The sequence below is a fragment of the Chrysemys picta genome, chromosome 11 (assembly GCF_011386835.1).
Source record: "Chrysemys picta bellii isolate R12L10 chromosome 11, ASM1138683v2, whole genome shotgun sequence".
In the NCBI taxonomy this organism is placed as follows: Eukaryota; Metazoa; Chordata; order Testudines; family Emydidae; genus Chrysemys; species Chrysemys picta.
In genome coordinates, this window is record NC_088801.1 from 31,492,878 (window position 1) to 31,508,730 (window position 15,853).

The 15,853-nt window shown below is 43.9% G+C and overlaps 1 protein-coding gene across 3 annotated transcripts; it reads left to right on the top strand.

Moving 5' to 3' along the window:
* Positions 1–452: 452 nt before the first annotated feature.
* On the top strand, positions 453–15,676 carry DAPL1 (death associated protein like 1). 3 transcript variants are annotated; one of them, XM_065560604.1, is made up of 5 exons: positions 469–612; positions 1,840–2,019; positions 5,269–5,356; positions 13,581–13,644; positions 15,388–15,676. In XM_065560604.1, the coding sequence occupies exons 2-5, from the start codon at positions 1,995–1,997 to the stop codon at positions 15,505–15,507; spliced, it is 297 nt and encodes a 98-aa protein (XP_065416676.1). In that variant the 5' UTR covers positions 469–612; positions 1,840–1,994; the 3' UTR covers positions 15,508–15,676. The 3 variants fall into 3 exon arrangements, with proteins under 3 accessions (XP_005311280.1, XP_005311281.1, XP_065416676.1); XM_005311223.5 differs by lacking the exon at positions 1,840–2,019 and having other exon boundaries at positions 453–612; XM_005311224.4 differs by lacking the exons at positions 1,840–2,019; positions 13,581–13,644 and having other exon boundaries at positions 453–612.
* The last annotated feature ends 177 nt before the right edge of the window (positions 15,677–15,853 follow it).

Sequence of the window (15,853 nt, forward strand, 5' to 3'; positions counted from 1 at the left end):
ACCCCACAAACCTTTCCTCTCATTCCTCCCCCACTGTACCTGTACCCACACTACCCCAACCCTCATACCTAAGCCACACAAACCTCTTCCTCTCATACCCCCAATCCCTTCCCCCTACACCACGGTCCCTGTCTCCTGCCCCTACCCTTTTCCCCTATAACACAAAGACCAGTTCCTCTCCTACCACCACTATACCGCACAGCCCCTTCCTCTCATATCCCCATTGTACCCATCCAGCCCCTACACCCCACAGCCCCCTCCTCTCATACCCCCACTGTACCCATCCAGCCCTTACACCCCACAGCCCCTTCCTCTGCTGCCCCCCAACACAACACAACACACCACACCACCCCCACCCGCGCCTTTCCGCCAGCGCCGCCCACACACGTTCTCCCCGCTCTAGCGCAGCTGCTCTGCGCTGCCCTGTCAGGCCCCCTGCCCCGCCCCCGGCCCTACCTCCATAAAAGGGAGCGCCGTGCGCCTGCTCCTAGCCCGGACGCGTCTCTGCAGGCTCGTGACTGGCTGCTGCCTGTCCACACTTACCCACCCCTGCCATGGCGAAGGAAGCGTCAGCTCCGCCGTCCACCCTGAAAGGCGGGCGCCCTCCAGCAGGTAGGCGCCCCTGCTTAGCAGGGAAGCTGCTTGGTTTTCCTCTGGTGGCTGCTCCGCGCGGTTGTGGTTGGGTTAGAGGGGACGGGGACACACAAACGTACGCGCCTGATTGCGTAATATGCTCCGGGGGTGTTCTCTCTCTCTCTGTCTCTCACACACACACGCTCACACTCTACTTGCCTGCCTGTAATTGTGTAATGTGTTCCCGTAGTCTCCTGTAAGATCCCCTCCCCGTCGTGCAGGGTCGGGGATGCAGCGAAGGGTGAGACTCCAGCACCCCTCCCTTCTTCTGGCCTTTGCGCAGACCTGACGTTCAAACTCTGTCTGGCTGGGCAATTCTCCCTGCCCTTAGGAGCCCCTCGGCAGCAGAATCTGGCCCCATAACCAGCTCTGCTGCCGCTCCCCAGAGGGAGGGGGGTGAAATCCAGCCAATGTGAGCACCTGACAAGGTATCAGTCATCGCTGAAACTCTCGTGATCCCCACTCGCTCCTGGAAAGACCCCACGCTCCCACTTCCTCCGCACCATGTGTTCACGCGAGTTTGCTGCTATCCTGGGGTTTCTCCTGGTGATAACTAGATTCGACTTCTACAGTTCTGTCTATTTGAGAATCCCAAAGTGCGTTACAAGTCAGAGTGGACTTGCTCCTGTGAGCTGAGAGGATGGAAGTATTTTGCCCATTTTGACCAGGGAGTTCAGCCGATATTTTTTGAAGTGATTGGGTTATTTTGGGTCCCTGTTTTGGAAAGCAGGTTGTGGTGTGGGCATCCAAAACTAGCAGCTGTTTTAAAAACTTGGGTGTCAAGTTTGCATACCAGGTATCAAGCAGAGCTGCGAATATACTCAATCCTGAGTCCCTGACTCTGGTGTGTTAACAAGAACTTTCATCCCCTTTGAGTCCTGGTTTGCATTTTCCTTTAGTGTATAACTAAGCTTTTAAAAATAAAAAAGGTGAAAAACAATTCACACTGATGAAGGGAGTGTGTGGAGAGGTTGAAAAGTGTATCATGTCTTCAAATGTCCAAATTTGACAATGTCCCTTTAAGGAATTACAGCCACTTTCTGGATTACTTTATAAAATTATAACCCAGATTTTACACAGCCAAAACTCTCACTAAAGTCCATGGGCATGTGCCTGACCTACATCTAGAGAATTGGGCCCTTAACATTTTATCAACACCCCTCTCTAGCTGTAGTAGCCTCTTCTACTGTCATTATTGCATTTTAGGCCTGGATCCTGCAGTCTAGTCTGCACAAGTGGATACCTGTACCTATGCAGCACCTCAGTGATTTCAGTGGAGCACATTGTGGGGATAAGAATCCATCTGTGACCTTCAGATTTCAGGATTGAGGCATTGGATTGCAAACTTTCTGTGACAGGCAATGCATTCCACTCCTTGTTTGAAGGGTATTGTACTTTTATAGCTGCTGTATAAATTTTGAGTAACGGTTGTCTGTAAATGAAAGCTGTTTCTTTTCTCATCTATCTTCTCCTGTTTATCAGGTGAAATCACATATGACTGTTTGGGACTTCATAATCAGTTCCATAGTCCTGAATTGAAACTCTCAAACACTGGATTGTGGCAACTCTGAGAGGAGAAGGGTGATAATCTTACTCAGGAATGTGCTATAAAGGAATAACAAAATATGTGATTGATGCATTTAAATAACTGAATTTAAGTCTTCTTTGTCAGCATATAACAGGAAACAAATAAGTACTCTGAGATGTTATGTTAGATGGTGCTTTTGATCACATAACCTGAAGATCATTAATGTGGTACTATAACTGCTCCTTTCAAGCAGTTATGATTTGTCATAATAATAGTTGGCATTTATTTGGTGCTTTAAATATTCAGAGTTGTACAAACATTCATCCCTATGTACACTAGCTAATTGTGTGAAGACCTACAGTACTTAGGAAAAGTTCATTCTGATTACTACTCTATAGCTGCCCCACGTGCACTAATTCCACATACTAAAAAGTCTCCAGTTCTTGATGAAATATAAAGTTATGTTCTAGAGCTTCTTTTCTAAATCCACTAAGATTAGTCAGTTAATGCACATTAGACACTAATTTACTAAAATTCATTTTTAAAATGCAAAATAATTTGTCTTTAAAAGCATATTCATTCTGAATGGTATATCTATTTTTAGCCTTGCAACTTACAAAATAATTGGACACCAGCAGATTACTTTTTTTTTAAATGCCCTTGTGCCTTGGGGTCCCGCCCCTGTATTCCTTTAGCCTATTCTTTCATGCAGTGGGCAGCTTTGTACGTTATGTACGTGCTTCTGCATATATGTATCTGGAGCCTTACCTCTCACTCACATAATTTTCATTGAAGGTTTATATCCTACTGTCAAAATATTTTCAAATGCTTATTGTATATTTCTAGAGATGGGCACAAGCAACATAATTTGGATCTAGGTTCAGATCTGACTTTTGGGCACCTCCAGTAATTTTGGCTGTGTTTTTGAACAGGGGTAAGGCCCATTATTAAAATGCCCCCTTCTAATTAAGGGTTCAGATCACTATAGAAAGGCCCTAATCTTGAAATCTAATCCATGATTTGGAAATTCAGGTACAAAAATTCAGGGCATTTTGGACCTAGTCCTGATCTAGTCTAAACTAAATATCAGATGTATCCAAAATATGTCTGCTCTCACTGAGGACTAAGACTGGAGCAAGTTGAATTTTAACTATAATCTATATTATCAGTTAGTAGAAGAAGAAAATTATCTGAAAACTCTTAATGCCAAAACCTCTTCTCTCCCCAAAACTGCCAAAGTTGCGAGACCCTCAAATCTCTCCCCACAAAGTTCACCTTTTGGCTAAGAATGAGCATAAGCAACTTCAGCTTAAAAGGCAACTTAAAAAAAGTTCCAAATGCCTCCTCAATTATAACTATAGCTGTTGTTCCTGCAATACTATAGACAGCACAAAAGACCTCAAGCTGCATTTTCAGTAGGTAAAGCTAAGTTTTCACAAAAACAAAATAGCTGTTAAGAAACTTACAAAAAATAAAGCAAATGATCAGCAACCACATACCTGACACAGCAGAATTCTGAGCGCTCTCAACTCCAATTAATTTTAATGGGAATTGAGGGAACTCTCTACCTTACAGAATCAGGCCCTTAAACTTTGGATTCTTTTTATTAGTAGCTTGTCGATAATTGATTTCTTATTAGAGGAGATTTTCAAAGCCACAAAGAGGAGTTAGGTGCCCAAAAGAATTTTGGTGGAAAGCGGGTATCCATTTGCCCTTTTTGGCTTTGAAACAACGCCTCCATTTATAACATGTCTGGTAACCATCTGAAGCACACTTACAATAAAAACAAACTATTGTTGAAGTTACAATATTAAATCAATTTTCCCTCCATGCTGTAAAATAACGACCTATGTTTTTCCTATTTATGTTGTATACATTTGTTATCGTAACATTTAATCCTATTAAGGCTAGGTGAACCAGTGATGAGCACAAGGATGACTCTTGGTGCTAGTCTGGAGGGGAAATGTATATAAACTTGTATATAGCCCCCTAAATATGCAACTTTAGTGGAAAATGGATGCATTTTGTGTCACATTCATCAGACATTCATTTCTGCAATAAACATGTAAATACACTTAGAGCTGGTCTTGATGAAAATAATACTACTTATTTGATGGAATTCTGCAACCTGCTTGAAGTACTTTTAAAAACAATTTTCCTTTCCTGCTTGTGCCATCCCCAAAAAACTATAGATCTGATGGAAACGCTTGTCTTGGCTGTTTTAAATGCAGAATAGGAACCTTGCCATAATGAAACAACTAGATTAAATTAACCAAAAATCCGTTCAGCTTGTTCTTATTTACTTTGACAGTTATAAAATTTACAAATATTCTTGTGCACAGGAAGAAGGTATTTGCTTTGACAAGTTATCTGAAATATCTTTACATGCTCCTTTACAAAGTTGGATTTGTCTGACATTGCTCAACACTTAAATTGTCATTGTTAGGTCATCTGTAGCTTAATTAGTACTAATTGGTTTTGTGATTGGCAGGCATTTTAATAAATTATAATTAATCTTGAAAGAACACTAGTGCATGATAAATATGCAGTTGATTCCTATCTGCATTATAACTTTTATTATGCATACCCCAGAATAAAATTGTTTACATGATTTACTCAAGATACAATCTTCCTGCTATTACTTGTCTGCTGTGTTGAAAACTGATGTAGAAGGACTCTACTTTTATTTAATTAATAAATAAATAAAAACTATAAACAATTACGTCTAAGATCTCTGGGAAAGACTGCATGAGGGCAGTCAAATTTTAGAACAGTATAGTTTCTATTCCTAAGGATACGGTTTTTAGATTGCAATAGCTTGAACTTACTCTGATTATGCTGTAGTCCAAAAGCTTAAAGATAGTCTTGGGTGGTTCTCTGGGGCTCATTTTTGGTTTTCAGCTTCCACCCACACTGCAGAAGAACCATAACAGAGTTCAAAATAACTCTCTTGAGACTTAATCTTTATCTTATTATGAATTTTCCTCATTATCAGTTTTCCTGAGTATGTTGTGCAGTCTTTTTTTTTTTTTTTAATCAACCTTGTGATGAACAGTTCTGTAGCTGTTTAAGCTATTCACATAGTGTAAATTGTTGTCTTCTAACAGTCAAATCTGGAGGTAGGAGAGTTTCCAAAAAGCAAGAAAATGGAGCTGTTGAGAAAAATTCCAAGAACCCTGGAAAAGAGAAGACCAGGTATTTCATCTACAGTTATGCCTTGATGATTAAGGGTAAAATTAACAGCAAGTTGCATCAGGTTTCCAAAAAGAATAAAGCTTTGCAGTTTTGAACAGTGCAATTAGTAAGCACTAAACTCTGCAGTATACAAATGAGACAGATTTGAAGGTAATCTGAAAAGAAAAATAATTGGCTTGTACCCTTTTTTGCTTCTTTATATTCTCCTTTTTAAAAATTTTTTTGTTTATTTTAAATGATTAGGGGGCTGGAGAAAATGCCTGCCTTCAAATGAGAGATATAAAGACCTCAATCTCTTTAGTTTAACAAAAAGAAGTGAGTTGATTAGGATGCATAACTACCTTCACAGGGAGAAAATGTCAGGTACTAAATAGCTTTTTAATCTAGAGAAGGAAAAGCATAACAAGAGCCAATTTCTGGAAGTTAAAGCCAGACAAATTCAAATTAGAAATTAAGCACAATTGTTTTTAACCGGGAGTGTGGTCACTAGAATGAACTATTAGAGAATCCACCATTTCTCTCATCTCTTGATGTCTTCAGATTAACTAGATGCTTTTCTGGAAATCATGGTTTACCCAAAAGACAAATTAAGCTTTAGTCAAACACAAGTTTATTGAACTCAATACAAGCATAACTGGGATAAATTTAGTGGCTTGTGGTCCCTTCTGGCTTTAGAATCTAGAACTCTGTAAATCTATTTTTTTTCCCAGTGTTTTTAATATTAGAAAATCTGATCTGGTCTTACTTTTCCTGAAACAATGGGTGCATTGCTGGGAAATGGGGCTAAGGTGACTTTAAGCACCCTCCTGACCCTGAACTGTTCCAGGGGCTGGAGTGGCCCCCGCTATACCTTAAACAGCCCTAGGGGCCTATCTATGTTAAAACAGCTTCCTGAGGCTGCCATATGGGCCACAGAGCTGTGTGTTGTAGCCCTGTAGGGTGACCAGACAGCAAATGTGAAAAATCAGGATGGGGTGGGGGGTAATAGGAGCCTATATAAGAAAGACCCCAAAATCAGGACTGTCCCTATAAAATCAGGACATCTGGTCACCCTATAGCCCTGTCCCCAGAATGTCTCTTCCATAACTAGTCCTGTTCCTAGCATACCTTGTAAGCCCTAGCTTAGTGGGGAGTTCTTGGAAGGCAGTCTTACAGATGTCCTCCACTGTGATAGCACAGGAAGAATCTACCACAGCTGGAACTGGTGGTGCTAGTTACCCAAGTCCAAGCCCCCACAATCTCCTGGATAGCTAGGCCAGACTGCTGCCAGTGCAGCAACATCCACACTGCTATTTTTAGCTTGCTAGCTCAAACTGAACTAGTGTTATTCCCAGTACAGGTGGGCAGACTCTCACCTTCCAGCTGCAGTGTAGACATGCCCTAAGTCTCCATGTAGACAAGCCCAGAATGATTTGTCCAAGGTCACATAGGAAGTCCGTGGCTGACCTGGCAATTAAACCCAAGTTTTGGCACTAAATCTGATCTCTTTTAAAATGCTATAACTTGCTGGAAATCCTCTAAATTACATTTATTTTTTTCCCCTCAAAGCTGAGAAACAAATTGCCACTAACTGTTTTGGCAGACCCACAGAAATCAGCACTGCACTTCCCTTGCTGGCTCTGAAGACATTGAACTAAAACACTATTCCTGGAACTAGGCTGAGGTGACAGCATTGATTCTGGCACACACAACTAGTAAACAAAGAGCTAATTATAAAATCCATTAGAAACTGGAAAGAAATAAATGATTATGGAGTATATTTTATGCAGGGGATAGTGAACTTTATTTTCAAGATGTAATTATCTTAAAAAAAGAGACCTCATTTGTAGCTTTTACAATAAAATAATTTTTTTAAAGTAGCTGACTGTTTCATAATGCATGCATGTTAACTTGTTCAGGAAACTTAAGCGTCATGATAAATGGAGCAAAGACTGTCCCTAATTCACAGAGAATAATCCAGTGATTTAGGAAAACAGGACAGTGTGGCTTGGAGGGCTGATAATGTCTTGAAGTCTCTAATCTCTAGATCACCACCGATTCAAATGTGGCTCAGGTTGGTGGTAATATAAATCACTTCCATCTGACACCTGTCAAGTGGCCTATATGAAATGAGTTGATGTCCTGAGTCTAGCTCCTACTAGACTCATAACAGGTGTCTCATCATAGTGGGCACTCTGGTTGGCAGTCTTAGCCAAGAGACTGAGGTTTGAGGAGGTTTGGAGATGGGACTATTCATGCTAGTGGTGGCCTCTCCGGGTCAGGGTCTGGCACAGTTGTAGGGCCACAGCATCTGTGATATACATGTCCTGTTAAAAGAGGGTTTCAACTGTCAGACACCTTTCATGAGAAATGCATTCATGCAATTTCCCTAAATCTCACCACTTGAAATCTATCCAGAGAATGAATACTTTAAATATCTTTAGTAGGTCAAAGTTAAAAAGTTTAATGGCAGATAATTTAAGGGCCTACTAGTGCAACTTTCTACTGTGATTAGTCTCCTTGGAATTTGCAGTCACTGAGGGCATAGCTACACTTGCAGATGTAGAACGCTTTGAGTTAAACCAGCCTTTGGAGAGCGCAGTAAGGAAAGCGCTGCAGTCTGTCAACACTGACAGCTGCAAGCGCACAGGTGTGGCCACATTTGCGGCACTTGCAGTGGCATTGGGAGCAATGCATTATGGGCAGCTGTCCCACAGGGCACTTTTTCCCATTCTGGCGCTATGGCTTGTGGAAGGGGGTAGGGGGTGTGGGGCATTCTGGGTCCTGTCCCAACGCCCCGTGATGCATTGGCTCACATCCCAGCATTCCCTGTCCTTCCGTCCACATTTGGCACCATCTTTCGCAGTTTTTTGTACTGCGCGCTCTTCCCTTTCGGTCTGCGGGAATGGAACCCGAACTGCTGAAGAATATGCTGATGAGTCTCACCAGCATATCACATTTGGCAGTCGAGTTACTCGTTAAGATCCAAACGGACAGTGAGGACTCCAACGATATCAACTCGAGTAACACATACGACACGAGATTGCTTGTGGCATTCACGGACATGCTCACTACCATGGAACGCCGCTTTTGGGCTCAGGAAACGAGCACCGAGTGGTGGATCACATCGTCATGCAAGTCTGGGATGACAAGCAGTGGCTGCAGAACTTTCGGATGAGAAAAGCCACTTTCATGGGACTGTGAGCTCACCCCAACCCTGTGGCGCAAGGACACGAGATTGAGAACTGCCCTGATGGTGGAGAAGCAGGTGGCTATTGCAATCTGGAAGCTGGCAACTCCAGACAGCTACTGATCAGTCGCTAACCAGTTTGGAGTGGGAAGGTCGACGATTGGAATTGAGTTTGCAGAGCCATAATCGCATCCTGCTCAGAAGAACCGTGACTCTGGGTAACGTGCATGACATTGTGGCTGGCTTTGCACAAATGGGTTTCCCTAACTGCTTCCCATTTATCACCCCTCCACATATTCCAATTCTGGCACCAGCCCACCTAGCCTCTGAGTACGTTAATCGGAAGGGGTATTTTCTCTCTGGTTCTCTAGGTGCTTGTGGATCTCTATGGGCGTTTCATTGATGTTAATGCAGGCTGGCCCGGAAAGGTGCATGACGCACGCATCTTTTGGAACACTGGCCTGTTCAGGAAGCTGCAAGCCAGGACTCTTTTCCCAGACCAGAAGATCACAGTAGGGGGAAGTCGACATGCCCATTGTGATCCTTGGAGACCCTGCTTACCCTTTAATGTCGTGGCTCATGGAAACCCTATATGCAGAGCCTTGCCAGCAGCAAGGAGCAGTTCAACAGGCTGAACTGGTGCAGAATGACTGTGGAGTGCCCTTTTGGCTGTTTAAAGGGCCGCTGGCGCTTCTGTATGGGAAGCTGGACCTGACCAATGAGAGCATCCCTGCAGTTATATACACTTGTATAACATTTGTGAAGGGAAGGGTGAAAGATTCACTCAGACATGGAACTCGGAGGTTCAACACCTGGAGGCTGAATTTGAACAGCCAGAGAGCAGGGCTATTAGAGGGGCCCAGCATGGGGCTGCAAGGATTAGGGATGCCTTGAGGGAGCAATTTGAGGCTGAAAGCCACCAGTAATGTTTGGTGCCCTGCACAGGAGTGAAGTGCAGTGGTTCCAATGTTAATAGGAATCTGTTTGCGCTACGCTGACTTGCAGTGCCTGTTGCTTTCCTGGGATAAAGTATCTTTTACTTAATGCAATAATAAAGAATGTTTGTTTTCAAAGCCAAAAAATCAATTTATTGAAAAGAAACAACTGCTTGGGAAACAGGGCAAGAGGGTGGGGTGGGGAATGGTACAATCACAGATTTGTATATATCCTGTTATCATACTCAGCCTTCCTGTCTGGAGTGCTGTGCAATGAGTGCTGTGCTTCAGGATGGCTATACTGCATGGTGATGGAGGTTGAGTGCAGTGGGTAAGTGTCATAGTTTTCAGGACTGGGTGGTGAAGCTACAGATGTTGGAGGCAGCTGGTGGTAAGAACCTGGATTTTGGGGAAAGTGGGTTGGAGGTGACATGGGGCACAAGGGAAAGTTTTGTGATAAGGGCTGCGGAGGCGTGGGGGAGGGCACGGTAGTGCTCCGCCTGCATAGCTGCGAGTGCCTGGATCGAGTCTGCTTGGCACTCCATGATGCTTATCAGCTGATCTGTGCTTTGCTGCTGGAGCTCCACGCTTTGGTGCCAGCGCTCCTCTGCTGCTGGCAGATCCACCTTTCACTCTCCCTTCACTCCTGCACTTTTAGATTCTCGCTAAGGGTCTGCTGCATAATTTCATGCAGCATGTCTTCTTTGCTTCTACGTGGCCCCTTCCTAATTCTTTGGAGTCTTTCGGTCGGTGATAACACAGACAGCTGAGATCTCAAGGTGGCATTTGTAAAGGCAAAATGCAATACTTAACAGAGGCAGCATTGTTCACACCAAACAGAGCAATGATTCCCCCATACTTAAGGGAAAGCACAGTCTACACAATAGCATAATTTGCCCGTCCTAAGTGAGCGGACATAAGCCACGGGAGCCCCAAAATGGTGAGTAAGCACAGGGTCAAGGGGGACTGACAGTTTCATGGCTATACTGTCTTCTGGGTTTTTGTGCCTTGGGGAGAGCCAACAGCTGCAGGGGGCCCCTATACTGAACACTGTCCCCACCTCTTTCACAGGAGTTCGTCCTGGAAGATACCTTTGCTGCTGAGGGTGACCTGGGAAGCAAGGGAGGGTCTTCTACTACAATGTGGCTTCCACCCTGGCCTGTGTGCAGCAGTGGTCCCACCCACCCCTCACGGCACAGTGGCGCAGTCATGTTAGCCTGATTGGGACAAGGACCACAGTGGCTCTCCCAAGAAACCTGCGCAAGCACATTGCCCAAGTTCTGGATGAGACCTTTGAAGAGATCACTGACAGATTACTGTGATGAGAGCACATCAATGCCCTATTCCACATCTGGGCATGCATGCAACCCTAATCCTCCTTGACCCAAGAGCCTGCACCGAATAACTTCCTTCCCAAAATAAAAGCCACTTACTGGGCACCTCCTCTGGTGTTTGTCCTTCCCCAAGCACTGTCCGCTGCAACTGGCTACCTTCCTTCTGGCTGCATGCATCTAGGAATCCCGGGGTGTCTTCCTCCTCCTCCTCAGCACCCTCGCTCCTGCTTTCCTTCTCCTCCTGCCTTGTTGAACTGGGCTCTGAAGTGTCCATGGTGATACTGAGTGGAGGTGGGGTCGCCCCCAAGCATCATGTCCAGCTCTTTGGCAGGTTGCAGGGGCAGCACTGGAGTGGCAGTTTGCCTCACAGGCTTTGCTCCAGGTGGGGGTGTTCTCTCTCTCTCTCTCTCTCCCCTCCTCCCCCCCCCCACCTGCCTGTAATTGAGTAATGTGTTCCCGTAGTCTCCTGTAAGATCCCCTCCTCGTCGTGCAGGGTCGGGGATGCAGCGAGGGGTGAGACTCCAGCACCCCTCCCTTCTTTTGGCCTTTGCACAGACCTGATGTTCAAACTCTGCCTGGCTGGGCAATTCTCCCTGCCCTTAGGAGCCCCTCGGCAGCAGAATCTGGCCCCATGACCAGCTCTGCGGCCGCATTCCACAGCTCCTTCACTTTAACCCTGCACTGCAGTGTATGCTGGTCATGGCCTCGTTCCATTATGTTGCTTGATATCTGCCTGAGGGTATCTTAATTCCTATGGCTGGAGCGCAGCTGGGACTGGACAGCTTCCTCCCCCCAAACACTGAGGTCCAACACCTTGCCATTGCTCCATACTGGGGATCACCTGGCATGTGGAGGCATAGTCACTGGGAAAGATTCGCTGAGAGCACTTGACGCCTGGCTGAGCAAACAAGAAGGGGATTTTCAAAATTCCCAGAGAATTTAAAGGTTGGTCGCCTGAGGGCAGGGCAGTAGAGGTCAGTGATGACCAGAGTGGCTAGAACAGGCATTGTGGGACACTTCTGGAGGCTGATCAGAGCACATTAACAGACCAGGGCATCCACACTGGCGCTGTGGTGCTCCAGCGGGGGCGCATCAAACATTATTCCACTCGCTGAGGTAGATTACCAGGAGCATTCTAGCTGTGGAGTCAGAGCACTCTACATGCCTTGCCAGTGTGGACACATTATGAGTTAGAGCACACGGGGCTGCTTTAATGCGCTCTAACTTGCAAGTGTAGCCATGCCCTTAGGGTGCTAGGGACTGGTTCTTGGTTGGTATGTCTATTTGTTGAAGTATTTTAAATTCACCATTGAGAAGTTCATTTGTTATTGCTGCATCTACAGAATAAACCTAGGTGTAGTTGCATCTTCCTGATCAGGTGAGGATTGTCTTTTAATAGGCTAGTTCAATATAGGGAGCAACAGACAAATAATCAGTCCTAGTCTTCCCATTTGCAGAGACATCAATCAGAGGGAACACTGTAGACTGAAGTGAAAATGCTTCAAATACATGCACTTTCTGAGGCCTTGGCTACACTCGGGAATTCACAGCGCTGCTGCAGCAGCACTGAAGCACGAGTGTAGTTGCGCCGCCAGCGCTGCGAGAGCGCTCTCGCAGCACTGTATGTACTGCACCTCTCCGAGGTGAGTAGCTTGCAGCGCTGCGAGTAAGCGTGCAGCGCTGCAGGCTCAGCTCATACTGGCGCGTTACAGCACTGCACTTGCTGGGCTGGGGGGGGGGGGGGGAAGCGTTTTCACACCCCTGAGCGCAGCAAGTTGCAGTGCAGTACAGCACCAGTATAGCCAAGGTCTAATAGATAAACTTTACTGTCATCAAATCTGTGTGAAATCCATAATTTTGTTGGAGAATTTCACACAAATATTGTTGCCATTTAACTTCATATGATTTCACAGCCTCCAAATCTTGATATATTTTTCTTTTCTGAATTTTGATAAAATGTCTATGCACTGGAAAAATGCAAACAATGAGTTTTGATGTAAAAGTCATCTTAGCCTGACAATAGACCTATTTTCAAATTAAAGTGGACTTTTTTTGTTCTAAAAACATTACTAATGTTTTCCAAAATAATGAACCCAGTTCTGAGATTGGGCAGGTGGCGGGGAGGGAGAGCAGTAAAAATTGTAATTCTGAGGGGTACATCTACATTGCAATAAAAAAAACCCCATGGCATCAAGTCTGAAGCCAGGTCAATTGACTCCAATTCAGGCTGCGGGGCTAAAAATTGCAGTTTACGCATGGGGGCTTTACCTGGAGGCCAGGCTCTGAGAAACCATGAGGGTGAGTGGTTTCAGAGCCTGGACTCCATGCCAAGCTCCAACATGTACACTCCAGATTTTAACCCTGCAGCTCAAGCCCCGCAAGCCTGAGCCAGCTGACCTGGGCCAGCCCTGGCCGTGCCATATGTCTTTTATTGCAGTGTAGACCTTGTGACTTCATGAAACATTGCCAGCAACATACAAAGAAATTATTACTTCTCAAAGAGGCCTTCTGGGTGATCAGGCACGATGGAAAAGTATTATCTTGTTTCTAGCTTCCTGTTACCAAGTTCAAATTGAGAGGAAAACTATGTATCCGGCAATTGTAGGGAGATGATCTTAAACTCTTATTTCTCTTCTCTCTCTCCCTCTCCCCTCCCCCAATATCATAGAGCTAAGTTATAGCTGAATAACACAGGCTATGTTTATATCTTCACTTAAAAGAAACCTTGAGAAGAAAAGTAATTTGTGGAGACAAAAATCCTGAAAAAAATTTCTTTTGCTTTGCAGCTCAATTGTTAGTGTTACAAAAATGCAAAATATGGGTATCTTACTAGCTGATGCACTGGAGAAAGTAAGTATATGTAGTGGAATAGGGCACACATGCCTGTTTCATCTTATAAAGAGATGCTGATATTGTGTTATAACATAAAATTGATTTACTTTAACTGCTGTAATCTGATGGATGTGGGGCTATATTCTGGATTCAACTAGCTATTTAAAAAAATATTCTAAAAATCAATTGCTGAAATGTTCTTTTGTTTTTCTGTGGAGGCTGAGATATTTATAAGATGTAACTTTGAACTCTCTTCTGTACTCCACTGTGACTGTTAAAGATCTGCATGTATTTGTGTTCTATTGGGTAACAAGACACTATCGTTTGAAGTTTTTAAAAGGGCCATATTAATTTCAGATTTATTTAAAAACTTGAGGAAAAATAACTGAGATTGGCACTGGAAGTCAATGGCAGAGCTGGGAATAAAATCCAGATCTTCTGGATTCTAGTCCTGTGCCTTAGCCACAAGATTAACTTAACTCAGATAAGTGGGCTACCCACACAAGCAAGGAGATCACCTCTATGAAGCAGCTGAGGGAAGTTCACAACATTATAAGGACAGGTGCCCATCAGCCCTGATAAGTTTAAAACAAAACCACAGCAAAATAGACACCAGGAAGGCAAGACAGTATCAGCAAAACAGCCACAGGTGATCCACTTGGGCGTCACACACAGCATACATCAGAAGTGGCCCCAGAACTGTCCAATAGCCCATGCCACCATCCTGGTTGAGGACTAATGTGAGACTTTGGAGATTCCAGTGCTGTTTCCTGACCTCTGCCTTTGCAAATACTCCCATGGTACTGCAGTTCTCTGTCAGACTGCTATGAATAGAGCATCTTTCCTGGCAGTTTTGGTTGCAATCCACAGCAACATCCAGTGCATTTCATGGTGGTCCACTGTAGGATTCCACTTGCAGTTAACACATTTGAGAGAACCTGTTTTTACAAGCTGCTTCTTAACTTGCACTCCTCTTGCATATGATTTTTTAAGATTCTGCCTATATTAAACAAACATGATGTCATTAAAGTCCTAAGCCTGAGACAATTCTGTTCTTAGTTTTGCCTATGCTTACTGAAGCCTCAAATACATTTTCAGCATATAAATTTTGTATGTAACATTAACTCATTGGAACAAATCCTTTGTGTGACAAGCTCAGCAAAATCACATCCAAGATTAAATTATAGCTCAGACTTTTCCCTTTTTTCTTTAGAACTAGCAGTACACATGGCTCTCCATTCTCCTTTCTCCTCCCCTCTTTCCCCCATCTCCAACTCCTCTGTTCTAATTTAGCATTCCTTCCACTCTCTCTGACCTCTCTTGATTCTTCAGACATGCAGTTTTTCTCTGGGATTGGGAAGAGGTTCTCAGATATCACAATGGGCTACTGTTGTAACAACTGGAACTTGAAAAGATTGAGAGTGACTTTAACAGCAGCTGGAATGCTGATTGGCTCTGCTTGGCACCCCTTGTAGTAGTGTCTGTCTCTCATGTCATTTATTCACGTTAACCAGGCTGAAGTAACTTTGACACTGGTATGTATGCAGTGTAGTTGGTGACAACCAGGTGGGAGTCTTCACTGCTAGTCAAACACATGGAGCTGCTATGTCTCAGATATATACTGTTCATTTCAATGGAAGACACTTAAGATTGGTCTGCTAAAATATAAAAGCTTTAATAATAAAAAAATCTTTCAAGACTAAATTCAGCAGAGAAATAGCCAAAAGTCTTTCTGTTGTGACTTTTCTTTTAATCTTTCAGATCAGCCTCAAATTTCCTGCAGCAGCAGCACAGATGGCCTATCAAAAGCCACGACCAGCCCTGGAGAAGAGTATATGGTCCAAAAGAATTTACATTATCCAACAACCTCGGAAATGTTAAGCTATAAAGCAAAATAGTCATGTCTGCTTGACAGTGAGCTAGTCTAACCACAATCTGCTATTAAATCCTGTTTGCAAAAGGACAAAAACATAGGGAAATAGTTTGCTGGCTGAACTGTATTGTATTTTTCTTTCATTTCTGGCAATAAAACACTTCATAAGTATACTAATTTCTTGTTACATGGCTTCATCCACCTGACTTTGTAGAATCTTCTATCTTTTTTCATAAAATCTTCAGTCATATCACAGAAATTTGAGTTGGAAAAGAAATGGTTTTCTTTTATCTAGTCCATTCCCCCCCCCTGGCAAAGGATTGTTCCCTGCATTGTAGGGCTAACTCATGTCTT